Source organism: Myxocyprinus asiaticus, chromosome 34, assembly GCF_019703515.2.
Source record: "Myxocyprinus asiaticus isolate MX2 ecotype Aquarium Trade chromosome 34, UBuf_Myxa_2, whole genome shotgun sequence".
NCBI lineage: Eukaryota > Metazoa > Chordata > Actinopteri > Cypriniformes > Catostomidae > Myxocyprinus > Myxocyprinus asiaticus.
The window spans coordinates 33,881,455-33,908,366 of NC_059377.1; the positions used below are offsets into that span (position 1 = coordinate 33,881,455).

At 36.7% G+C, this 26,912-nt stretch overlaps 1 protein-coding gene across 5 annotated transcripts; it reads left to right on the forward strand.

Moving 5' to 3' along the window:
• LOC127424891 (phosphatidylinositol 4-phosphate 5-kinase type-1 alpha-like) lies at positions 1–26,899 on the forward strand. 5 transcript variants are annotated; one of them, XM_051670422.1, is made up of 16 exons: positions 1–167; positions 403–522; positions 4,861–4,895; positions 10,409–10,498; positions 11,043–11,173; positions 14,778–14,895; positions 15,119–15,271; positions 17,060–17,359; positions 18,358–18,554; positions 19,582–19,665; positions 19,752–19,800; positions 19,894–19,978; positions 21,852–22,070; positions 22,793–22,928; positions 23,890–23,977; positions 24,892–26,899. In XM_051670422.1, the coding sequence occupies exons 2-16, from the start codon at positions 477–479 to the stop codon at positions 24,892–24,894; spliced, it is 1,734 nt and encodes a 577-aa protein (XP_051526382.1). In that variant the 5' UTR covers positions 1–167; positions 403–476; the 3' UTR covers positions 24,895–26,899. The 5 variants fall into 5 exon arrangements, with proteins under 5 accessions (XP_051526382.1, XP_051526383.1, XP_051526384.1 ...); XM_051670423.1 differs by lacking the exon at positions 1–167 and adding an exon at positions 1,385–1,503; XM_051670424.1 differs by lacking the exon at positions 1–167 and adding an exon at positions 1,403–1,503 and having other exon boundaries at positions 414–522.
• The last annotated feature ends 13 nt before the right edge of the window (positions 26,900–26,912 follow it).

Below are 26,912 nucleotides of genomic sequence, written 5' to 3' on the forward strand. Positions count from 1 at the left end.
GATTCAACGGACTATTTACTGCCGGACCGGCCCGCTTAAGTCCTAAAAACGACCATTTTGAGCACCTCGAAGTTTTGGAAGAGGCTTCCAGCTGTTCCGAGAACGTAAACAGGACACTTGAATCTGTTTTTTCATCCGTGAGTCAAAAACGAAGTAAATAAGTTGAGGTAAGTGCGTTTACCTGTTGTTTTGCATGGGAATTTGAAAAGTTCGCTCTATCTAGTTTACGAGCTAACGAACACAATTTGATCAATAACTATTATTTTAACTTTGAAATTAAGTCAACGTCCAAGCTCCAGTAATATATGCCAGGACAGAATGTTATTATAAGTTAAGTATCTTGTAAAACATACATTTTTGTATTGACTAACTGAGATGACTAACACACTTTTTATTGCACAGGTTCATCTTAGAAGGCTGTTGGACCGAAACCAGAAGTGAAAACAAGCAGGAACACATGAAACGTCCGCCAGCAAATGGCTATGCCTGGTGTAGTTTCCACGGACGGGCCGAGCTCCACCAGTAAGAGAGAATTGCCTTTCCTTTTGATTTAGATTTTGACATCTAAATATAGAAGATACATTTGTTTCGGTTCTCTGCTATTGCTTTAAAGAATCTATCTCACATATAAATCTCCTACAGTAAGAAATTAATAGGTAGATAGACATTGTGGAATAATGCTGATTACATAAAATTAATTTCGACTCATTCCTTTTTTCCTTTAAAAAAGCAAAAATCTTGGTCCAGTGAGGCACTTACAATGGAACTCACTATTTCAAAAGTATATTCACAAGACATAAACATTATGCGTGTTAACACGATTTTAGTGTGATAAAATCACTTGCTAACCTTTTCTGTGTAAAGTTATATACAATTTTACAACTTCGTTGCCATGATGACTGTTAAAAACGACTATTTACAGCTCAAATCATACAGATGTTTTAATTTAAGAATTAATTTGTGCTTTTATAAAATTATAAACCCTCCAAATATTGTCCCCATTCACTTCCATTGTAAGTGCCTCACTGTAACCTCGATTTTTCTTTTCTTTTTTTTTTTTTTTTTAAAGAAAAGGAGGGACGGGTCGAAATTAATTTTAGCTTAACTTGTACTGAACCCAGAATATTCATTTAAACTATGCATACACAAGTTTACACAATGTAGTGAGACATCTGTCTATGCACATAGTATGCACTAGAACTCCGCTTGTTCAGATTATTAGCTCAAACATGAGCCATTAAAGTGCATCTGTTTTGATTCTCATGAAATAAGATAAATGGATTGTCGTAGCCTAAGCAGATGTTAAAGTCACTTTCACTCTCACTTCATTTGTGACTATTTTGTTTGAAAGTTCTTTTATGTTTTATTTTGTTTCCTCAATCAGTGGGTTATCCCTTTTCAGATGTCTTTATTCTGGAAGTTATTACTGTAGAGAGGTACATGCATGTGTGTGCACGCACATGTAGGCCTATCTCTGTGACTGCAATATGATCTGTGTTGAAGGTACCTGTTTTGAATCTGTTTTGAATATTGGTGTTGCAGACTGTAGAAAAACTAAGGAATTGAAACCCAGGTTTATGCATGCTGCATGTATGCTCGCACAGTTGTGGTTAACAACCCGTCTCAACCCATCTCAGTGTAAACTGCTTTTTGCATTTGTGTTTATTTTGCACTTTTAAATTTTATTTTTATTTTTTTCATTAAAGCAAGTTAACAGAAGTTTCCATGCTAGTTTTTGAGCATGGACCGTATATGACATATGAGAAGTGTAAAAATGTCAGAGGGGCCTGGGTAGCTCAGCGAGTAAAGACTCTGACTACCACTCCTGGAGTCGCAAGTCAGAATCCAGGGAGTGCTGAGTGACTCCAGTCAGGTCTCCTAAGCAACCAAATTGGCCCGGTTGCTAGGGAGGGTAGAGTCACGTTGGGTTAACCTCCTCGTGGTCATCATAATGTTGTTCTCGCTCTCTGTGGGGTGCGTGGTGAGTTGTGTGTGTGGATGTTGCTGGGAATAGCGTGAAGCCTCCACTCACACGCTACGTCTCCACGGTAACGTGCTCAACAACATTTACTGTCTCAGACGAGAAGGCAACTGAGATTCGTCCTCCGCCACCTGGATTGAGGCGAGTCACTACGCCACCACGAGGACTTAGAGGTCATTGGGAACTGGGCATTTCAATTTGGGGAGAAAAAAAAAAAGTCAGGTATTGTGGAGACATGAATTAGAAAGATACTAATAGGGCAAATGCGTAAAAATGAACCCTTAAAGAGCCAAGCATTAGATATTGATTATATATTTCCTTTTGTCCTCTTTGAAAAAATGTTTAGGTTCTTGATTATAAAGCATATTTTGTTTCTGGGTGAGTATTGAAATTAAATTATGCCATTTTTGCCACATCAAAACAGTTCATACAAACAGTGATACAGTTCAGAGTGTCAACTATGCTATGTGTAGTTTTGTGCATTTAAAAAAAAAAAAAAAAAAAAAAAGGTGTTATAATTGGGCTGGGTAAAAATACAGATTTTTAGATGCATCGCTTTTGTGTTAAAATTGGTAACGACCAAAATTTGTCATATTGGTGCATCCCTAGTTATTTCGAGTGATTCAGTTAATTCAGTCAGATTTATCCAGTCAGCTCCGACTGATTCATAAGTCTTGTTAATTCACTAACAAGAGCTAATTAATATTATTTATTTATTCATAATTTTGGTCACAGTTTAGCTTTATAAAAATGAACAAATCAATGTATTTAATCAATAAGTAGGATATTAAATTGCATATATTTTGTTACATGTTTATTGTTTAATTCCATAATTTGTTCTAGTTACAGGTATTTACATTGATTTGTTGAACACATGCTAAAAACCGGTACTGTCTCTTTAAGAAAGACAGTATTTCTGTAAAGAGCGTATATTAATGAGAGTATTTAACAATATTAAAAGAAACAAATCGGTTACGTGGATCCGTCTTTGGTCTAGCATTACACGGAACAACTTTTACTCTTAACATGCAGTGGAAGGATCTCGCTGCTGAATATTCCACCACTTTGTTACTCAATTCATTCACTGGTGAGTGAAATCTAAACATTTATCAGCCAGTTGCCAAATATATAAATTTGTATTCGCATATCGCGAAATTTGGTTCCAAATGCAAGTGATTTTTCTCTCATTGTAGAGCTGCGCATAGAGTAAAAAAAATTGATCTGATGAAATGAAGATCGCGATGCATCGGGAAATAAATATTTTTACCCTCCCCTAAATGGTAGCACTGTTGTTGTTGATTCTTTAAAAAGAACCGGCTCAAAGATTAATTTGTTTGGGTATCGGACTATACAGGTTGTGCTTTATGTCTCACGCTTTAGATTCAGTAGCAGTGTTGCAGCGCTGAAAAACACTGTCTATTTATTTTAGTCCGGTTTTCTGTCTGCATTGCCGGAAGGATGCACGTTCAAGAACCATTGACTGAACTGAACATCATGAAAATCACTCTGCTCCAGTATTATTAAGATATGTGTCGTAGGGCCCTATGTTTTCCGTGTTACAGAAGACATGGATGAAGCCACAAAATTTGACATTTGGGATGAAATTAATATATAAATGCACTATTAATCAAATTAAAATAGATAGTTTTCCTACATTTATGATATTTACTGTAATAGAGATGTGGATTAATAGATCTGTTACAGTAAAGGCCCGTTCACACTACACCAACAAACACGTTTGTTGGTCTTTGTCAGATCAGTGTGTTCACCCTGTTGGCGTTTGTTGGTATCTGTTTTGACAGATTCAACATGTTCAGTCTGCGTTTGTCGGGTCTTTGAATGTTTGAGCAGTCTGGTATGACTTTCCAACAAACTCCAACAGACTGACGTGATGTGATTCAGCGCGAACTGTTGCTATGACAATGAGGTCAGTGTCCCTGTCAGCTCATATAAAATGAATGCGCGTGGCCACAACATCGGTAGATCAGGAGAAACACAATTAGTCACGATTAATAACATTTTTGTAGTGAACTTGTTCAAGCTTTCCGTTCCCTTGATATGGGTTCAGCAGTTTGTGTGGATGACACTCTTGAGCAAATATGTACAAATAGGCAAGGAGTCCGCATATCAGACAGAGATTGATAGATTTGTGCTGAAGTGTTCTTCTCACTCACATGAAGTTTCATTATTCCTCAAAAGGTGTCAAATCACACAGAAACTTTAAAAAATATCAACTTTGCCCACATTTTATGGACATAATCTCTGACTGAACTGTCAGAATGAATAAGTTCCCAGCAAATACAAAAAGTTTTTACAATGTAGGTGTGTTTACTTGGTTATAGCCTAATGTCACTACATGTTAAACATACTTAAGTAATAATATTAATAGCGCATAATATTTATATATTAAATCATGCATGTTTGGCTTCATCCGCAACCTCTTTCTTGTCAATCATCAAAAGCGAACAACACTGCAAGTTTGTTGGATCAGTGTGAACACAACAGTTATGTTTCTTAACATTCTAAATACAACAGCCAACTTTAGAATGTTTGAAGTGTTGGTGTCTGTTGGCGTTTGTTGGGGCAGTGTGAATTGGCCTTAACACTTCTGATGCGTGCCCTGCTGAATGTTAACAGTTTAACAATATGTCAAGTCTTTGTTATTTTCCTTATTTAAAGGAAAAGTTTTTATCAAACCATCCAGCCATGTCCAAGAAGTAGGTATACATACATAAAGTACAAGGTTTTCATTGGTTGGCAAGAATATTTCTTTAGAATTTTAAGTAGATTTTATTCCATATAACCTAACAAATTTTTTCTAAAGTTTATAAAATGTGGGTGCATGGAAAATTCAGTCTTTTTTTTTTTTATCTGTGTAGGTACTCCTGGAACGCAAAAGATGCCTTCCTCGGAGGTAATTATACCCTTCTTTTTTGCTTGTTTCACATCCAGTTTGCTGTGTGTCATTTTTGTGGTTATTTCTATGAATTGGCCATTTGTATTTATTACTCCATACTGTAGCCACATTTTGTAACTGTTTTGCTAATCAGTGCTAGCTTCTTCTTTTTTGCTGTAGTTTCTTCCTCTACTCTAGAGCCTCTCTGCCCCTTTTTTCTTTCCATTTTCCGTTCCCTTTTTCATTTGTTGCAAATCAGCACAACAGTCCTCTTTCACCCACGCATAGTTTTTAAGCCAAAGATTACAGCCTAATTGCTCAATTTTTTGGGGGCAAAAATGCTGAAATACTGTAATTTTTGGGACAATAATTTTGTCTTATCTGTAATTTTTTTTTGGCATTTTTGGAAGAATATATTTTCAATAATGTATTTTCAATAAAACAGCAAAGTGTGTGTGTGTGTGTGTGTGTGTGTGTGTGTGTGTGTGTGTGTGTGTGTGTGTGTATATATATATATATATATATATACACACACACACACACACACACACACACACAATGCATTCAGAAAGTATTCAGACCCCTTAATTTTTTTTCTTTTTTTTAAACTTTTTTTTTTTTATGTTGCAGCCTTATGCTAACATGTTTTAAATTATACTTTTTTTTTTTTTCCACATCTACACTCCATACCCCATAATGACAAAGCAAAAACCAGATTTTTGATAACTTAGGTCAGTTTTTTTCTTTTTAATAAATTTGCAATCACACTGACAAAAGTATTCAGATCCTTAACTCAGTGCTTAGTTGAAGCATCTTAGGCAGTGATTACAGCCTCAAGTCTTTTTGGGTATGATGCAACAAGCTTTGCACACTTGGATTTGGGGATTTTCTTAAATTTTTCTCTGCAGATCCTCTCAAGCTCTGTAAAGTTGGATGGGGACCGTCGGTGGACAGCCATTTTCAGGTCTCTCCAAAGATGTTCGATTGGGTTCAAGTCCGGGCTCCGGCTGGGCCACTCAAGGACATTCACAGAGTTGTCCTTAAGCCACTCTTGCATGGTCTTTGCTGTGTGCATGGGGTCATTGTCCTTTTGGAAGTTGGACCTTCGGCCCAGTCTGAGGTCCTGAGCGCTCTGGACCAGGTTTTCAGTAAAGGCATCTCTGTATTTTGCTGCGTTCAGCTCTCCTTCAACCCTGACCAGTCACCCAGTCCCTGCCACTGAAAAACACCCACATAGCATGATGCTACCACCACCGTGCTTCACCGTTGGGATGGTATTGAGCAGATGATAAGCGGTGCCTGGTTTCCTCCAGACATGATGCTTGGAATTGAGGTCAAACAGTTAAATCTTTGTTTCATCAGACCAGAGAATCTTGTTTCTCACAGTCTGAGAGTCCTTTAGGTAGGGCTGAATGATTAACCAAAATAAAATCAAAATCGCAATATGACCCAGTGTGATTTTCAAACCACGAGGGCTGCAATTTAAATAAATAAATAATCTCAATGCGCTGCCTGCTGTGCTGCGCCTATGTGCGCGGCTGTTTTGTCTGTAGTGTGTAGTGCTTTCTTAAATACATGTAAATGGGATTATTGTATTACACGTGTGGTTTCAGAGTGGTTCTGTGCTCCATACACACAAACTCTATCTATCTGGTGCGCTGAGTGACAGATGTGCTCTGAGTTCAGTTAGGTGTGCTAACATGCACTGAGTGCATTATTTAAAGTACCCCAGATTTACTGTAATTGCACATTTGTGTAATTTCACTTACCTCTATGTTTGGCCGCTACAATTTACTATACATATTTAAAATAACCACATGAGCGGGTTTTTGTTGACAGCAAGGCAGATGAGAACATTTCACTGCATTAAAAGACTGTTGTCAACTCAACTTAAACAAAAATAAAAACAAAGCTTCTACTGAAATAAAGGCTTCTCCCCCAATTGCTAAGTTTGGCCAGTGGCCAGCTCTAGGAAGTGTCCTTGTTGTTCCAAACTTCTTCCATTTAAGAATTATGGAGGTCACTGTGCTCTTGGGAACCTTCAATGCAGCCACATTTTTTTGTAGCCTTCCCCAGATCTGTGCCTCGACACAATCCTGTCTCTGAGCTCCTCAGGCAGGCCCTTTGACCTCATGGCTTGGTTTTAGCTCTGATATGCATTTTCAGCTGTGAGACCTTATATAGACAGGTGTGTGCCTTTCCAAATAAAGTCCAATCAATTGAATTTGCCACATGTGGACTCCAGTCAAAGTGTAGAAACATCTCAAAGATGATTCAGAGAAATGGGATGCACCTGAGCTAAATTTCAAGTGTCATAGCAAAGGGTCTGAATACTTATGTCAATGTAATATTTCAGTTTTTTCTTATAAATTTGCAGTTATCAAAAATCTGTTTTTTGCTTTGTCATTATGGGGTATGGAGTGTAAATTGATAATTGCTCTAGCTTTTCAGTGTACACTAGGAGTTTAAAAAAATATTGTTAAATTGCTCATGATTCAATATCATATGTATCATACATCAAACATCATATGTATCATACATCAAACATACATCATGTAATATTAAGCAAAAAAAATTATTTAAAGCATTTTACCATAAGGCTGCAACATAATAAAACATGAAAAAAAAAGGAAGGGGTCTGAATGCACTATATACACTACCATTCAAAAGTTTGGGGTCACTTGACTGAAATGTTTCACATGATCTTAAAAACCTTTTGATCTGAAGGCGTATGCTTACATGTTTTAAATTAGTTTTGTAGACAAAATTATAATTGTGCCAACATATTAATCTATTTAATTACAAAATAATAATTTCTTTTTTATATGGATGACTTGGACTGAATAATTAAGAAAGCAGCCACTAAGTGCCCAGCATTTAGATGGGAACTCCTTCAATACTGTTTAAAAAGCATCCCAGGGTGATACCTCAAGAAGATGGTTGAGAAAATGCCAAGAGTACATTTCTGCAAAATCTAGGCAAAGGGTGGCCGCTTTGAAGATGCTAAAATATAACACAGTTTTGATTAATTTTGGATTTTTTTAGTCAGAACATAATTCCCATTTCTATTATTCCATTGTTGTGATGACTTTACTATTATTCTAAAATGTGAAAAAAAAAAAAAAAAAAAATAAAATTAAGTGACCCTAAACTTTTGAATGGTAGTGTGTGTGTGTGTGTGTGTATATTTTTATATATATATATATATATATATATATATATATATATATATATATATATATATATATATATATAATTATTTTTCTTGTTTTATAATGGCTCTATAATAGGTTGTATTTTTCTAGCCAGTTTTGAAAATTTGTATTGCAGTAGTAACTATTAATGTCTCCTTAGTTAGGATGAATCAAGTCAAGTAGAAATGTATTTCTATAGCACATTTAAAAACAACAGAGTTGCGCCAAAGTGCTGTACAGTAAAACGTTGAGCATATAAAAAGAAAGCATTAAAGGAAAGCATGCAGCGTACAAAATATAAACACATTCAATAAAATACAATCAGAAAACTTCAACATAAAACCCTTAAACTAATCTTAATCAAAAGCCAGAGAGAACAAATAAGATTTTAAGAGCCGATTTAAAACTGGCTAGTGAAGGAGCAAACCTCACATTTACAGGCAGACTGTTCCAAAGTTTAGGTGCTGCAGCAGAGAAGGCCCGACCACCCTTAGTTTTACAGTGACAACGTGGGACAGTTAAGAGAAACTGATTACTAGACCTAAGTGCTCTTTGCGGAGAGTAAGGAATCAGAAGGTCACCAAATTTATTTTGGTGCGACACCAGATAAAGCCTTGTACACAAAAACAGCAATTTTAAAATCGATTCTAAACTTTACAGGAAGCCAATGTAAAGTCGCTAAAATGGGAGAAATGTGATCCCTATTTTTGGTTCCGGTAAGAAGTCTCACTGCAGCATTTTGGACAATTTACAGGCGAGAGATCGCAATTTGAGGCAGGCCACGGTATAGGGAATTACAGTAGTCCAGGCGTGATGTTATGAGAGCGTGGATTACAGTCTCCAAATATTTCGGGGGTAGAAACTGTTTTAATTTCATCTCAGATGAAAGAAACTGCCCTTTACCACTGTACTGATTTGTTTCTCAAAATTTAGTGACGAGTCAAATGTAACCCCAAGATTTCTTACATGAGGTTGAACTGGCAGAATGAGAACCTAAATTAAAAACAGATGGAGGCCTGGAGGGGCCTAAAATCAGAATTTCGCTTTTGCTTTCGTTTAACTGCAAAAAATTATTAGCCATCCAACATTTGATGATCTCAAAACAGTCACAAAGCACGTCCAAAGGATAACTACTGTCAGTTTTAGCTGGTAGATAAAATTGTGTATCGTCAGCATAGCAGTGGTAGGAGATCTTATATTTCTTAAAAATGGCACCCAAGGGGAGCATATAAAGTGAAAAGAGAAGAGGACCTAAAATGGACCCTTGGGGCACACCACATAATAGGGGAACCGACGAAGAAGAAAACTTCCCAATGCTCACTGAGAAGGTTCTATCTTTGAGGTAAGAGGCCAGCCACTGCAGGGCAACACCCTGAATACCCACCACATTTTCCAACCGATGTAACAGAATACTATGATCGATTGTATCGAATGCAGCGCTTAAATCCAACAAGACAAGCACCGCATATGAACCAGTATCGAGAAATTGCAACAGGTCATTGCTGACCTTCAACAGTGCTGTTTCCGTATATATATCTAAAATATTGGACATACTGATATAAGAACTCAACTGACGATACACAACTCTCTCTAAGAGCTTTGAAATAAAAGGCAATTTGGAGATAGATCTGAAATTGCTAAGGATAGATGGGTCAAGATGGGGTTTCTTAAGCAGAAGGTGAACCACATAATCACTTTGTAGTATTCCTCATTTGTTAATCTGTTAATTGCTTTGAATAAGTTTCTGCGGAATTAATAAATGTAAATGTATTCTCTGTTGACCGCTTTATAAAATCACAAAAATATTTATAGCCCAACTATCCATCTAAAAATATTTAGAACACAAAGATTTCCTCCTTTTTCATTTGTTGCGAATCAGCACAACAGTTCCCTTTCACCCATGCATAGTTTCTAAACCAAAGATTACAGCCTTATTGCTCAAATATATTTTGGCAAAAAATCACTAGTAATAGTAATCACTTTGAATAAAAGTTTCTGCTAAATTAATACATGTAAATGTATTCTCTGACAGCTAAATAAAATCACAAAAAAAGAATATTTATAGCCCAACTATCTAGCTAAAAATATTTAAAACACAGATTTCCCCCTTTTTACTTGCTAAAATCCTGCAAAAATTCCTGTCATCCATGTACAAAAAAGAATATTATATTAATACATTATAGTATTGCATCATTGTATAATTTGTTTATATTGATAGAAAAACAGTAGCATTAACTTAAAATGTTGCTTTGTCATTAATGTTATGTTGCAGATGACATAAAATCTGAAATTAAATGCTCTGTGACTTTGTGTTCTGAGTAATTATGTGTCATTCAGGGTCTGAGCATCACAGGTTCATCCCAGACAAAAAAAAGGACCATGGGCCACCGAGGAATTGACCCCACTGGAGAGACCACTTATAAAAAGGTGCAAGTTTTAGATATACAGATTTGATATGCTCAGTGCAGCATGTACATGATAGAACTATGAAATGACATGATGACCCATACATGATGAATCAATGGCATTATAAGAACTGATGTAGAATGACGCACATTCATGATTCTGTAAGAGCTAATGCGTAGGAGACTTCATCCTTGCAAATTGAAGATTACTTTTGTTAACAGTTCCTTGTGTGGCACCATGAAGATAATAAAACCCAGTAAATGGCAGCCACACGTACAAGTAGGATAAGCAGACCTTGAATTGTTGCCCCTCCCAATAACTTTTTTTTTTCATGGCATTGGAACATGCCATGCAAAGACAAAATATAATTTGCATCAACAACAGATTTTTAGTGATAAAGTTATTTACATTTGGTAATTTAGCAGATGCTTTTATCCGAAGGTAGCCTAGAGTTAAAGTTAACTTAGAGTAGACACAGGAGAACTGTTTTGATATTTTTTGTATTACATACAAGTTGACACGTTCTTATTCAGCACACAATGTGTTCTCCATCTGAATCCTTTAGACCACATCATCTGCCCTGAAAGGCGCCATTCAGCTGGGCATCACACACAGTGTGGGAAGCTTGAGCCAGAAGCCAGAGAGAGATGTGCTCATGCAGGACTTCGAAGTGGTGGAAAGCATCTTCTTTCCCAGGTGTGCCTGTGTGTGTTTGTGTCTGTCTGCAGAGTAACAACTATATGAGAGTGTAAATGATCTGGGTCTGGTTAAAGATAGCAGTGAATACAAGAGACTTTTGAGAAAGTGTGAGAAAAAAAGTGCAGCTTAGTCATACACACAGTTGAAGTCAGAAGTTTACATACACTTAGGTTGAAGTCATTAAAACTCATTTTTTAACCACTCCACTGATTTAAAATTAGCAAACTATAGTATAGCAAGTCGTTTAGGACTTCTGCTTTGTGCATGACACGAAATTTTTCCAACAATTGTTTACAGACAGATTGTTTCACATTTAATTTTCTATATCAGAAGTTTACATACACTGTGCCTTTAAGCAGCTTGGAAACTTCCAGAGTATGATGTCAAGCCTTTAGGCAATTAGCCAATTAGGCTAATTGGAGTCAATTGGAGGTGTACCTGTGAATGTATTTTAAGGCCTACCTTCAAACTCAGTGCTTCTTTGCTTGACATCATGGGAAAATCAAAAGAAATCAGCCAAGACCTCAGAAAAAAAAAAATTGTGGACCTCCACAAGTCTGGTTCATCCTTGGGAGCAATTTTTAAATTCCTGAAGGTACCATGTTCATCTGTACAAACAATAGTAGGCAAGTAAAAACACCATGGGACCACACAGCCATCATACAGCTCAGGAAGGAGATGCATTCTGTCTCCTGGAGATGAACATAGTTTGGTGTGAAAAGTGCAAATCAATCCCAGAACAACAGCAAAGGACCTCATGAAGTTGCTGGAGGAAACCGGTAGACAAGTACAGTGGCATGCAAAAGTTTGGGCACCCCTGATCAAAATTTCTGTTGCTGTGAATAGCTAAGCGAGCAAAAGATGGCATGATTTCCAAAAGGCATAAAGTTAAAGGTGACACATTTCTTTAATATTTTAAGCAATTTTACTGTTTTATTTCCATCTTTTACAGTTTAAAAAAAGGAAAAGGGCCCGAAGCACCCTGCATGGCCAGTATTTATTAACATCCCCTTTGGAAAGTATCACAGCTTGTAAACACTTTTCGTGGCCAGCTAAGGGTCTTTCAATTCTTGTTTGGGGGATTTTCACCCATTCTTCCTTGCAAAAGAAGTTTTCTTCTTGGGCTGTCTTGCATGCACTGCTCTTTTGAGGTCTATCCACAGATTTTTGATGTTTAGGTCGGGGGTAGGGCTGGGACGATTCATCGACGTCATCAATTACAGAAATACGTCGATTTGCATAACATGTGTCAGCGCGTCGCAATGGAGTAATTAAAATGCCAGCGCCCGGTTTAAGTATGGATTCCCCCGAAGAACAAACTGCAGCTAAAAAAAACTCACCTACGGTCATCTAAAGCGTGGGAGTATTTTAGCCAGAGACCCAACAATGTGGTGCTGTGTTAGCCATGCAAATTGGAAATGGCTTATCACAGCAGTACAACCGCCATGAACGAATACTTGAAGCGAAAGCATCCCGGAGCACTTTGTCAAGATGCCAGCAAGGCAGCAACATAAGTCCTGTTTAATATACATATTAGTATTACAACACGTGTTTCTGTTAGTAGTAGTCACTTTAAATTGATTTTCTAAATGTTTCCTCATCGCCCCCATGTTAAAAGTAATTTCTGCACCTCTGCTAACGTAGGGTGACCATATGTCCTCTTTTTCCTGGACATGTCCTCTTTTTCGGACCTTAAGCATCCGGCCAGGATTTCTAAATTTGCGAAAATGTCCGGGATTCAGCTTTAGTTGCATTATGATGTGTATCTGGTCTAATACTTCATTGTGTCTGCGCGCATATTTGCATTTGCTTTAACCCCTTTAATGGTGCTCCTTTCCTTTTTTTCACTCTAAAATTGTGCAAAACAAAAATAATACACTTATTTTGCTTAACATTTTGAAAAGAATGTTTCATTTTTAACTTTATGCCTTTTGGAGATCAATTCTTCTTCTACTCACTTAACGATTCACAGCAACAGAAATTTTGGCCAGGGGTGCCCAAATTTCGCATGCCACTGTATCTATATCCACAGTAAAACGAGTCCTATATCAACATAACCTGAAAGGCTGCTCAGCAAGGAAGAAGCCACTGCTCCAAAACACCATAAAAAACCAGACTACAGTTTGCAAGTGCACATGGGGACAAAGATCGTACTTTTTTTGGAGAAATGTCCTCTAGTCTGATGAAACAAAAATGTAACTGTTTGTCCATAATGACCATCGTTATGTTTGGAGGAAAAAGGGTGAGGCTTGCCAGCGAAAGAACACCATCCCAACCGTGAAGCATGGGGGTGACAGTAGCATGTTGTGGGGGTGCTTTGCTGCAGGAGGGACTGGTGTACTTCACAAAATAGATGGCAAGATGAGGAAGGAAAATTATGTGGATATATTGAAGCAACATCTCAAGACTTCAGCCAGGAAGTTAAACCTCGGTCGCAAATGGATCTTCCAAATGGACAATGACCCCCAATCATACCTCCAAAATTGTGGCAAAATGGCTTAAGGACAACAGAGTCAAGGTATTGGAGTGGCCATCACAAAGCCCTGACCTCAATCGATAGAAAATTTGTGAGAAGAACTGAAAAGGCGTGTGCGAGCAAGGAGACCTGCAAACCTGACTCAGTTACACCAGTTCTGTCTGGAGCAATGGGCCAAAACTTCAGCAACTTGTTGTGAGAAGCTTGTGGAAGGCTACCCAAAACATTTGACACAAGTTAAACAATTTAAAGGCAATGCTACCAAATACTAACAAAGTGTATGTAAACTTCTGACCCACTGGGAATGTGATGAAAGAAATAAAAGCTGAAATCATTCTCTCTACTATTATTCTGACATTTCATAATCTTCTTTTTTTTTATTTTTTATTTTTTATCCCCTTTTCTCCCAGTTTGGAATGCCCAATTCCCACTACTTATCAAATCAAATCACTTTATTGTCACTCAACCATATACACAAGTGCAACAGTGGGTGAAAGTCCTGGGTGCAGTTCCAAGCAACATAGCAGTCATGACAGTGATGAGACACTTAGTAGTGGTGGCACGGTTACTCCCCTCAATCTGGGTGGCAGAGGATAAGTCTCAGTTGCCTCCGCTTCTGAGACCGTAAATCCACGCATCTTATCTCGTGGCTTGTTGTGCATGACACCGCGGAGACTTCACATGTGGAGGCTCATGCTACTCTCTGCGATCCACACACAACTTACCACGTGCCCCACTGAGAGCGAGAACCACTAATCGTGACCACGAGGAGGTTACCCCATGTGACTCTACCCTCCCTAGCAACTGGGCCAATTTGGTTGCTTAGTAGACCTGGGTGGATTCACTCAGCACACCCTGGATTCAAACTTGTGACTCCAGGGGTTGTAGTCTGCATCAATACTGGCTGAGCTACCCAGGCCCCCAGACATTTCACATTTCTTAAAATAGTGATCCTAACTGACCTAAGACAGGGAATGTTTTCAACGAAAAAATTTCAGGAATTTTGAAAAACTGAGTTTAAATGTATTTGGCTAAGGTGTATGTAAACTTCTGACTTCAACTGTACATATATGATGGTATACTATTTACAAACTATTTTAACAGTTAACTCTCTATGCCTCTCAGCCAAGGCAGTAGTTCCACACCAGGCCATCACCATGGTGACTTCACGTTTAAAACCTATGCCCCCATTGCCTTTCGCTACTTCAGAGAGCTGTTCGGGATTCGACCTGGTGATTACCTGGTAATCTTCTTCTTTATTTATCACGCTATATCTGAACCGTTCTGTGTTTTGTCTCTTTTAGCACAACTTTTTTTTTTTCATAGATTTTTGACTTTCTGTTGTTTTTAGGAATATGACAACGTTTTTTTTAAATAGCTGTCAGTGACATATTACATTTAATAAAATTGCATTTGCAATGCCCCAGTCATGTGTTAACAGCTATATGCATGTGTGTTTTCTACAGTACTCTCTTTGTAATGAACCCCTTATCGAGTTGTCTAATCCTGGAGCAAGCGGTTCTCTGTTCTACGTCTCAAGTGACGATGAGTTTATCATTAAGACATTGCAACACAAGGAGGCCGAATTCTTACAGACACTCCTACCGGGATACTTCATGGTAACTTGAGGACTTTCTATGTAAAAGATTTGTTAGAACGCACTACATAGGCAGAAACGTACAGGTTTTATGCAATGCTGCCTTAATATTTGGTTAAAAGAGGGTATCGTAGTAGATACCTTCGTATTTCTGTAGGTTTTGGAACAAAGTCTACTGCACTGTAGGTTAAAGCCCAAAGTATAATTTGTTTTTTTATGCGTACGCTAGGTTTATTCGTACAGGGTGAGTGATGTAAATTTCGTCATTAGCGGAGTGCTGTAGCACTGTACATGTGCTGCCCGATTTTTCTTACTGTAGTCTGATCATGTACCAGGAATTATTTGCACTAATTAGTGGCTCCACAAGGTGGCAACATTTACCGTTGGGGCGTTGCTTTTAAGAAGTGCAAGAAGATTGTGTAAATGCCAGTGAAAACAACAGTGGATGTGCACATCAAAAGCATGTGTGTGAGGAGGTCAGAAGATACCTGCATATGTATAACTCTAGTCTGAAAGACTGTAAAGACATCTTTATGGGTCTAAACCCCTGAAGAAAAATAGTCCCGCAGTCATAGCATGCATGCATCAACCGCCTGTGTATGTGCGCACAGTCAGTGGAGTAAACACTAGGCTTGTAATGATACACAAATGTCACGACACAGTGCAGAAGCCTCACGATACAATAAAAAATAAAAATAAAAAGATTTTCTTAAACTTATTTTACATAAATGTTATTTAAATCTTAAATGACACAACAGTGTCTGACATTGGCAACAAAAAGCAAAGCACGACAATAAAGTAACTTGTACAGCACTGCATTTATTTTGTTTGATTGTTATAAAAAAAACTCACAATTTTTGTTTTTTGTTGAATTCTTTTTCTACTTTCAAGTCATTTTAATTTGAGTAACACTTTTCACAATAGACCATTTCAAAACAGCTTTATAAAAATTATGCCTTAAAGTCTTAAAGCCCCCAGTGAGCAAGCTAAAGGTGACTGTGGCAAGGGAAAAAAAATCTTTTCAATGTTAGTAAGTGTAGAAAAAAAAACCTATAGAGGACCTGACCTCTGGCTTTACGATACATGTACATAATCCAATATTATTTAGCGGCTTGAGCAACAACCAATTGTAATTTTTTTTTGCCCTGTGACATCATAAGAAACCCGTGATGGGGAAGTTTTTTTGAATAAGCTTGTTTTTGATGGTTATGAGTGTCTTGCTGTGCATGTGATCATGCTCTGTGTCGGCTGGGAGAGACTGGCTATTAATTGCAACTTGCTGCTGCTGGTTCTGTGGTGATGTCGGCATAAATAAAATGACATGTTTGATGTTCAGTAGCACCGAGACATGACACCGTTGTTTGGCAAATTCGACAAGCTGTAATGCTACAGTCGACTGTACTTGCCATCGATCTTCGAGCTCTCAACTTGCCTGTGTAGACTAGTTACTGTTTTTTCCTTTTCACCGCCACCTCTCCGGGGAGGACACTGTTTCACAGCTCTCAGTTGTATTGCTTGGTTTTAATCAAACTCATGTATGTATTTATGTATCGTATTATACATTTGACATTGACTCGTGAGCATTGTATCGGATGATGCAATATTTTTTTACACTCCTAGTATACCCTGAAAAGCTAGAGCGTTTGACTGTACTGAACGCTTAAACTTAAGTATATTTTTGGCTTGTTTCATTTCTTCAGTATTTTAATGCTTTAACACTCCAGATGAAAAACACATTCTTGACTTTTTTTTTATTTTTTTATAATTATTTAAAAGTTACAAGCATAAAAGTTTACCTTTTGTCCTCTAGAACCTGAACCAGAACAAGCGTACCCTGCTTCCCAAGTTCTACGGGCTCTACTGTGTTCAGGCCGAGGGAAAGAACATAAGAATTGTAGTGATGAACAACCTGCTTCCCTGTGCTGTACCAATGCATCTTAAATACGACCTGAAAGGCTCCACATGTAAGCGTCGTGCTTCGCCCAAAGAGAGGGCTAAGAAGGTGCCTACATACAAGGACCTAGATTTCATGCTGGACATGCCCGATGGCATACTGCTGGAGAGTGACCACTACAGTGCCCTCTGCAGAACCATACAGAGAGACTGTCGGGTGAGAAACTGTGAGTGTATGTGTGTTGGAGACAAAAGTTAAAGGTGTGCTCAGTAATTCATCAAACGTAGCCCTGGTTAATGGAAAGTGCTTCACCCACAGACTGTCCTTAAAGTGGGTCCTCAAAATCCACCAGAACTGTTGAGCGTGGTGCTCCTAGGTATATGGAGGTTGTCGGTGAATGGGAATAGCCATTTGAGCCCTCATTATGTGAGCTATTGCACTTATTCTACGATGTCTCCTGGCAGCATTTAATAACATAATGTACAATTGCTTTATTACAGCAAATACAACTCTCCCCTAAGCAAAGAGATTGTTCAGCTGCTACATGACAAAAGGTGGCTCCCTCAAGATAATGAGCATTTACAGTTCATGGAAATGCGTGATGTTTCACATTTTCTTTAGTTGAATTTTCAGAAATGTGCATTAAAAATGCTAAACATTTTGATGGAAACCCAGCTTATAAATACAAAATTTCTACAGTGGCATCTGAAACTGAAAACTATTGATTTTAAATGATGCTGCATCTAAGCCGCTGGGTATCAGTGCATGTCCAAGATGACACAAAGACAAAAGTTACTGAGTGCATCTTTAACATGAAAATACTATAAAAGAGTAGCAAGTAAAAAGATTGAATAGAACAAAAAAGAAATTGTGGGTTGATCTTTTTCCAAGCAACATGTTCCTTAAATCTATTGAAACTTTTGAAGTATTTATGGATTTATTCTTAAATTAGTTAAGCACTGTGTTCTTCATGACCTTTTAATGTCAATGTGGCTTGTTTCTTTAAGATATGGTCATGCCTTTCACAACAATATTTTCTTCACTGTTTGTGATGTTTTGTCTTATGCTGAGTTGAAAAAGAAAAGGTTTTATAATTGCACCCTGTACTTTAACAATGGTTAAATCAATTTCATTTTGTTTGAACCACTCTCAATCTACAAACTGCATCTACTATAACTGCCACCTTGCCAACAAACTCTATATCTTTGCTATAGGTTCTTCAGAGCTTTAAAATCATGGACTACAGTCTACTAGTGGGTATCCACAACTTGGATCGGGCAGGTGAAGATGCATCTACTGCAGTGCCTGATACCCAGAAAAAGGCACCAAGCCAGAAGCCCCTTTACTGTACAGCCATCGAGTCTATTCAAGGGGAGGCCATGGGCAAGACACCACCACAGCCCTATGAAAGGTTTGTGATCACTGAAGCCTGTTACGCCTTGTCAACGGAAGCAGCGTGCACTAAACCCTGGGTTGCTCCAGAAGGGTTTTCCCTATAATGAGTGTTCTGTTAGCAGGGTTGGGAGGGTTACTTTTGAAATGTATTCCACTACAGATTACAGAAAACATGCTGTAAAATGTCATTTGTAATGTATTCCGTTAGATTACTCAAGGTCAGTAACGTAATCTAAATACTTTGGATTACTTCTTCAGCACTGGTAGATGTTTTTCACTTGTTTTGACTATAAAAACTCTGCCAGTACAGTAAGACAAAATACACATGTTAGAAATACATTCTCTGAAAAACCTAAATATCTTATGCAGTGTTGTTTCTAAAACAAGATAAATCAAATTGATCTTGCTTTAAGGATTTTTTTATATTTTTACAGGAAAACAATACAAAAATTATTATCAAGAATACAATTTTTGCCCTAATATCAAAGGTCTTACTAGAAAAAAAGAAATTATGATCCAACGTGAATTTTCTTGATAAAAAAATATGATCGTGCCTGCTAACATGTGCATGTAAAATGGCTAGAAATAGCATTTTAGCTTAGCATAAAGCTGACAATTTACACAAGGTTTATTTCTATTTCTTCTGCTCCAAACTTACTTCAGACTTACTTCTCTGTGTGGTCGTATGAATGTAACACTTCATAAGAAAGTGTTTCACCGCTGTTCAAATGCAGTTTGGATCGCATCATTTATATGTATAAATGTTTTCCATCTGAAAGGACTAAATATTAAATGAAACAAATGAAAATAAAATGCAAAGTAATCTCTTCATTAATCAAAATACTTTTTGAATGTAACTGTAGTGGAATACAGTTACTTATATTTTGTATTTTAAATATGTAATCCCTTCACATGTATTCTGTTACTCCCCAACACTGTCTGTTAGTCACTTTGCATAGTAATTCAGTGAAATTATAAAATGGACTTTCAATAAATTGCTTGTTGCCTGCACAATTGTTAACATGCCTTATTTGCTTTTTCAGCATGGGAGGAATTCCAGCATTCAATTCAAAAGAAGAAAGATTGCTGGTTTTCATTGGCATCATTGATATCCTGCAATCTTATAGGTAAATCGCTGTATTTCCTGATGTTTGCATCCATTTCTGTCTCCACAATAAATCCCAATAATTTCCTAATAATTGTGTGTTTTTAGGCTTATCAAGAAGTTAGAGCACTCATGGAAATCTCTGCTGCATGATGGGGTACGTTGCAATCATATAAACCAAAAAACCATATCAAAGAGCTAACATGAATTTGTGTGTTTTGTTTACACTAATACATGTTCTCTTCTGCAGGACACTGTATCTGTGCACCGGCCGAGTTTCTATGCAGATCGTTTCCAAAAGTTTATGTGCTCTACAGTCTTCAAGAAACCTCCATGTAAGTTGCAACTAATACATTAAACAGGGTCATGGTATGAAAATGAATAAAAATTTTAGAGTGATAGAATTATTTCCAGTTATGCTTGACTCCAAAATATTTCACTTAGCTAGTGCCCTTTGTTTTCCACAATGCAGACAACACGGACAGTAAAAATAGAATGAACTATTAAAGACGGAATGTCGGGGGGCTGGGGAGCACAGCGAGTAAAAATGCTGACTACCACCCCTGGAGTCACTAGTTCGAATCCAGGGTGTGCTGAGTGACTCCATAAAGGTCTCTTAAGCTATATATATATATATATATATATATATATATATACAGTACTGTGCAAAAGTGTTGGGCACATAAGATGTTTCACAAAAACATTTGTCTTAAGATGGTTATATATATAATATATCTTCAACTTTAGTGTGTCAATAGGAAATATAAATGTTAGACTCCCAAACATTCCTTTTGCAAATAGAATAGAACAGAAAAGAAGAACAGGGAACCCTGTAACAGATGGCATGACCCCAACAGAGCCCCCCACTGAACATAGAGTTAGTCTGGGATTACATGAAGAGATGGAAGAAATGGAGACAGCTTAAATAGATATAGATAAAACTGTGACGAATTCTCCAAGAAGCTTGGAACATCTATCTGCCAACAACCAAGGACAACTGTATCCAGGTGTACCTAGGATAATTTGTGCTGTTTTGAAGGCAAAGGTGGTCACACCAAATATTGGATTTAGCTTTTATGTTTACTGCACCTTGTATGACGTTAATTGATATAAAAAAACTATTTATGGCATTATTTTTGAAGACATCCACACTATGCAACAGTTTTCACAAGTGCCTAAAACTTTTGCACAGTACTGAATAAATAAATATATATATATATATATATATATATATATATATATATATATATATATATATACACACACACCGATCAGCCACAACATTAAAACCACCTGCCTAATATTGCTATTCTTCTCACCACAGCTGTACAGAGCGGTTATCTGAGTTACCATAGACTTTGTCAGTTCGAACCAGTCTGGCCATTCTCTGTTGACCTATCTTATCAAAAAGGCATTTCCATCCACAGAACTGCCACTCACTGGATGTTTTTTGTTTTTGGCACCATTCGGAGTAAATTCTAGAGACTGTTGTGCATGGAAATACCAGGAGATCAGCAGTTACAGAAATACTCAAACCAGCCCGTCTGGTACCAACAAACATGCTATGCTCCAAATCACTGAGATCACATTTTTCCCCATTCTGATGGTTGATTTGAACATTAACTAAGCTCCTGACCTTTATCTCTATGGTTTTATGCACTGCATTGCTACCGATTAGGCAGGTGGTTTTAATGTTGTGGCTTATCGGTGTATATAAAATTATTTGCTGTTTAATAATCACACTGGGTCATGTAGTATACTGCTTTTTCGGCGGTAAGAAACTCACTCAATGTGCCTCCAAAATAAAAGCTCTATTTAAACAAGATTTATAATTTTATTTTAAGCAATATCTCACATCTGTGATGCTCTGTTGTGCAGCACTTTATATGATAAAAATAATGCACTGTTGTGTTAATAAATTGTTCTGTTTTCTTTTGATTAAAGTTTTAATGAATTCATTTGATTAGACACTATTTTGATGTAATTAAACTGCTGAATACAGAATTCCAAATAAATAAAACGTAAAACATGGAATTTGGGAAAACAATAAAACAGAATTTGGAAAAATAAAATGGATTTCATAAGGCACTTTTTATGCAGTAATCACAAACGACTAGAAAAGTCATGAAAATTCATTGGTTAAAATGAGTGTGGGTACTCTGATTATAGTGCTGCATCAAAGTCTCTGTTGTCTTTTTCTTTTCTTAGTGAAAACGTCTCCCTCAAAGAAAGGTAGAGGTGGGGCTTTGTCTGTTGGAAAGAAAGCAAACATTGCCATGTCTGGACAGTCACAACAACAGTCCCTTCCTACAGCAGCACAAACAAGCCTTGAACAAACACAGCCAGCAGGCCAAACAAAGCAGACTACAGCACAGCTGTCCAGCAGTGGAGCCATGTCCCTCAGCTCAGAGACACAAGCAGACATTGGTATGAGACCTGAAGACATTGAAAATAAGATAACCAGGGTAGCAGATGCAAAACAAGAGTAAAATGAGGCTATGAACGGTTGCCAATATCTTTCATGGGATAAGAATGTCTACTAAAGTACTGTAAATTATTAGCCATGTTATGTTATTGGCAGACACCTCCTTTTTATTATGTAGACAGTTTCCCATTGATTCTGTCATTTTCATGATTGCTTTAGTGGGTTAATTATAAACCTAAATATTCAAATCAAGTTCTAGGACAAGGTGGAAAGATGATGAATGTTGCATTTGTAACGCATACTCTCATGGCACTAACCTGTCCTTGAGAATATGGGAAAATTAACTTTTTTTCAGGCTATGCTTAGTTTTTCACTGCAAGCGGAGAATAACATGATAACTTTATATAATTTGATCATTAGATGCCCTTGTGTGCTGATAACAGTTTGTAAACATTTCTAGTGTTAATCTGTGCCGCCTACAGCACATACATGGACAGAATCAATATTGTTCTTAACCTAAGGATTCATTAAAGCCTCTGCTTTTTCACAGCCTCTCTGAGGTTTTTGCATTTACTTTGTAAGACTATGAGGCAACGGGATGGAAAACTGAAATTTTTGCAGGTTTTATCCTTGTTCCAATCAACCCTGACTAATTAATCTTTATTCACTAAGGAGCACTCACTCTTTCGCTTTCTTTTTTTTCTATTGTTTCCTGTCCTGTCAGGTGTGCGGACAGCTCGCCCTGACCTGCTTCCACAAGAAGTTACCAAAGATGAGATCACCAATAGCTCAGCTGATACAACCCTCTCAGCAAGTTCTCCTGTAAGCTCTTGGCCCTCCACAAACACTCCAGCTCTGAGGTATGTGATGGCTAGATATTTTGGATGTGTGTGATGGATTTACTTTTTGTAATGCCTTTCAGAATCATACCTCAGCATTACCAATTGCATCGAGCCACTGTAATCTGAAAAAATTCATTCATTCATTCATAATGTATGCGAACGTTCTTGTTTACAACACATTATATTTTTGTCTACACTATTACAAATATTGATGTACTCTCATTCTTTCCACACGATTTTAAGTGGATTAATTTCACAAAGTTCATCATAAAATACAATAACATATTAAGGCCACGTATAGCATTTTAGCATTAGCGGCAGGAATGCAGAATGTAAATATGACAAATTACACATTATCCACTGCATATATTTTATTCTATATCATTGTACAGTGGTTAAAAATGCTTCTTTTACTGATCTTGTATGTATATTATTTATAGAATAAGGCAAGTTGTAAATGAAAACACCTTTTAATGTCACATTAGTTAATGTTTTACATATAGTTAGCATGCATCTCATATTTTCATGCTTCTCTAAATGCTGGCCCCACCCTTTAAAAGGGTGGTCTCAGAATTATCACAAACAGCATACCTTTGCTCAGCATCGCTGTGAGTGTATTGGAGCATTTAAGGCTAAAGAATGCTTTTGGCGGGCCGCTACATCCCATGTGCTGTGCACATAACAAATTGTCATCAGCTGGATCCATGCAGACTGTAGTCAGTTTTGTAACCTTGTGCAGATTTTCGGTGTATGTTGTCTGCACATTTGCATGGAATTGATTGTGTTAATGAGTATTACAAAGTATTCGTACTGTGTATGCGTTGAATGTTTCTGTACGGGTTCACGTTCAAAGCTAGAATGCTCATCTGTGCACAAGACATTTACGGTAGGCAGAAATACGTAGCATACCCTAGGCTTTAGTGATGCATGTTCTTGTTTCTCCAATGTGTAAAGGTTTTTTTTTTTTTTTTTTTTTTAGCCGCAGAGCAGCCCAATCATCAGGGGAAAGTTTGGATGTTGAAGTTGTTTCACTCAGTGATATTGTTCCTCAAACAAGTGCCTCAGAAGTAAGAAACATTTTATTTTGGACTGATAATGATTTCCCAAAAGCTTCAGTTTCTGCCAAGCTCAACAATCAGTTTCTATTTACACAGAACACCGAAGAGCAAAGGGCATTCTTGATATTTTGAAAGAGTGTTTAATTGATACTGTATCTAATTTATAATGATGTGTAATTTAAAGTTTAATTAAAATGTAACTTAATTTAATTTAAAAGTTCTTGTGTACTATAAAATGACCAAGTAAACATGTCACAATGTAAATGTCTGCCCCCTACGACATACTGTACTGTGTACAAGTTTTAGGCACTTAAGATGTTGCACAGAAAAAAAATGTCTTAGATTATTATTTATATCTTCAGATTTAGTGTGTCAACAGGATATATAAATTTTAGACTCCCAAACATTGCTTTTGCAAATAGAAGAACAGGGAGCCCTGCAACAGATGGTATGGCCCCCACAGATCCCCCCACTGAACATCGAGTAAGTCTGGGATTACATGAAGAGACCGAAGTATTGAGATAGCCTAAATAAATAGAAGAACTGTAGCAAATTCTTCAAAGAAGCTTGGAACATCCTATCTGCCAAAAAACAAGAACATTTTTGTCCAGGTGTACCAAGGAGAATTGGTGCTGTTTTAAAGGCAAAGGTGGTCACACCAAATATTGATTTAGATTTGTTTATGTTTACTGGACTTCGTATGGCATTAATTGATAAATGAAAACTATTTATGTCATTATTTTTGAAGAAATCCTAAATATGCAACATTTTTCACAAGTGCCTAAAACTTTTGCACAGTTCTGTATATAGCATAAAAAATTGCGTAATAAATGTGAAAAATAGTTGTATAATAAATGAGACTACAGATTGATTCTAAGGCCACTATAAAAGGGTTTCATGTATCCTATCTCTTCCTGTTGCAGTGATCAACAGTGGTTGAAAAGGACAAAATATAGCTCTCAAGGACAAAGATTGTCTCTCTTCCAAGGACATCTGAACAAGAAGGAAAAGACAATGTAAGAAAGAGGTGGAGTACACACCTGGGGAAGTGAAAACTAGACAATCTGGAAAAACAGTTGATGATAAGAGAAAACCGCGCACATTTATAAGACTATAAAGACATGAGTATAACTTTTTTTTTTACACATATTTTTGGAGGCTGACAGTACAGCTTCCAGTATTGCTGCTAAGAAATGGAACCAAAATATGCCACTGTAGTACCTTAACAGTGTGATATCACTGTTCTTACAGCTGTCCAACAGGGACATAAAAAGCAGTGCCATATTTAATAGAACTTCCTGAACTTGATCATGTTTTTTCACAACAATAGTAGATTGATGAGAACTTTATCATGATCCTGGAGAACAAACGTATCTTTCAAATACCTCCGTAAGAGATGAATATTTGGTATTGGACTTCATTCAATCATGCAACTCTATGCTGTTTCCCCCACCTTATTTTGCTAAGGAGAACAGTGTAAGACAAATCTGTTGAAATCACATATTAGTTACTTTGCTAATAGGAAAAAGGAAAACATTGTTGATTTCAAATTTTTCTTACAGATATGTTGGGAATATTGCTTGATTATTTACAACAACAAAAAATGAACAATCATGTAACAACTAAAACTTTTTACCAATTTGAGGTTTTAATTAGAGTTGGTTTTAGATATATAAATTCAAATCCAGTGCTGTATTATGGTAGGAATGTGCCTTAACTGCAAGAGAAATGTGTCCTGTCATTAAAACAGGATACCTCGTACTGTGCATGGTGCCTGTAAGTAGATTGTGCATAATTGCATTATCTTTTAAGTACAAAAACACAATATATAGTGACTCTCAAATGTCATTCTGCCATGTGTGACTGATATATTAACACATATCCATTTAATATTATTTTATTTTTTTACCCGTTTACCATAAATTCCAAAGAAATATTTGAGTTCTCAAAAAAAAAAAAAAAAAAAGCTTTTCCTAGTTTTATTCACTTGTTAACTTGACATTATTTGGAAAAAAGAACCAAAAGAGAGCACATGGGTAAAGATCACTTTTGTAAAAAGAGTAGCAATGTAATACGACCTATAAAAGACAAATTCAGTATTTTGGATTGTGTGACTAATGGCTTTTAGATGAGTTTTTGTTTAGCATTGCATTTAAGATGGTTTTGTTTTTAAGGGCACGATGAGATTTCATACCTGGTAGGCTACTGAAAAATGTATAACATCTAGCATCTATATTGTCTAAGTATATTTTTATAAGATTAAGATGTTCACTGTGTAAGTACAGCAACTTCTCTTAAGGCCTCAGTTTTTTTGAGAGAATTTAATCAAACTAAAGCCTGAACCAAAGTATAGGTTTTCTATTTGAATATGTGCATTCACTTGTGAATAAGTCAGCCAAAATATAGAGACATTGGGAATGAAGATGCAAATATTTTAAATATGGGTAGGTAGTTGAGTAAGGGGACATTGCTGTATCTATTTTTCTGTTTTGTGACCATTTTTATAAACCTAATGTAGTGAAAAGCTAAAATTCCTGTACAGTCATATTTATTTGTACATTTGCATGTAATTTATTTCTTTTTCCTCAAGTTCTGAAATCTCTAGTGTTTTTTTTACGCCACAATTTATGTAAATTCTGACACCTGGTGGCTGTATACATTTGGTGTTCAACTAAGGTAGTAGGTTTGGAAGGTGACTCAGTATCTTAATATACACACTCAATATCTGGGATTTTAGTGCAATTGCTGTTTACTCTGAAATGCTACCTTCATATTTATTGTCTCATCAAACAGAAAATTGTTTAAAGCAATAGCTTTAAATTAATCTACTCCCACCCTTCATTAAGTGATTTATAGCATCATACTTAATGTTATTTTCAGCAACATTTTGTGCTGTATGCAAATAAATTATATAAACGGAAAACTTAATAACTGCCTCTGTGTC

What these genes read in the sequence shown, in the direction of transcription:
- LOC127424891 (XM_051670422.1), top strand. Translation starts at nt 477, where the DNA reads ATGGCTATGCCTGGTGTAGTTTCCACGGACGGGCCGAGCTCCACCA. An exon ending in GAAAGCATCTTCTTTCCCAG is followed by an intron (nt 11,174 to 14,777) that starts GTGTGCCTGTGT and finishes TATGCCTCTCAG; the next exon opens with CCAAGGCAGTAGTTCCACAC. An exon ending in AGAGACACAAGCAGACATTG is followed by an intron (nt 22,071 to 22,792) that starts GTATGAGACCTG and finishes CTGTCCTGTCAG; the next exon opens with GTGTGCGGACAGCTCGCCCT.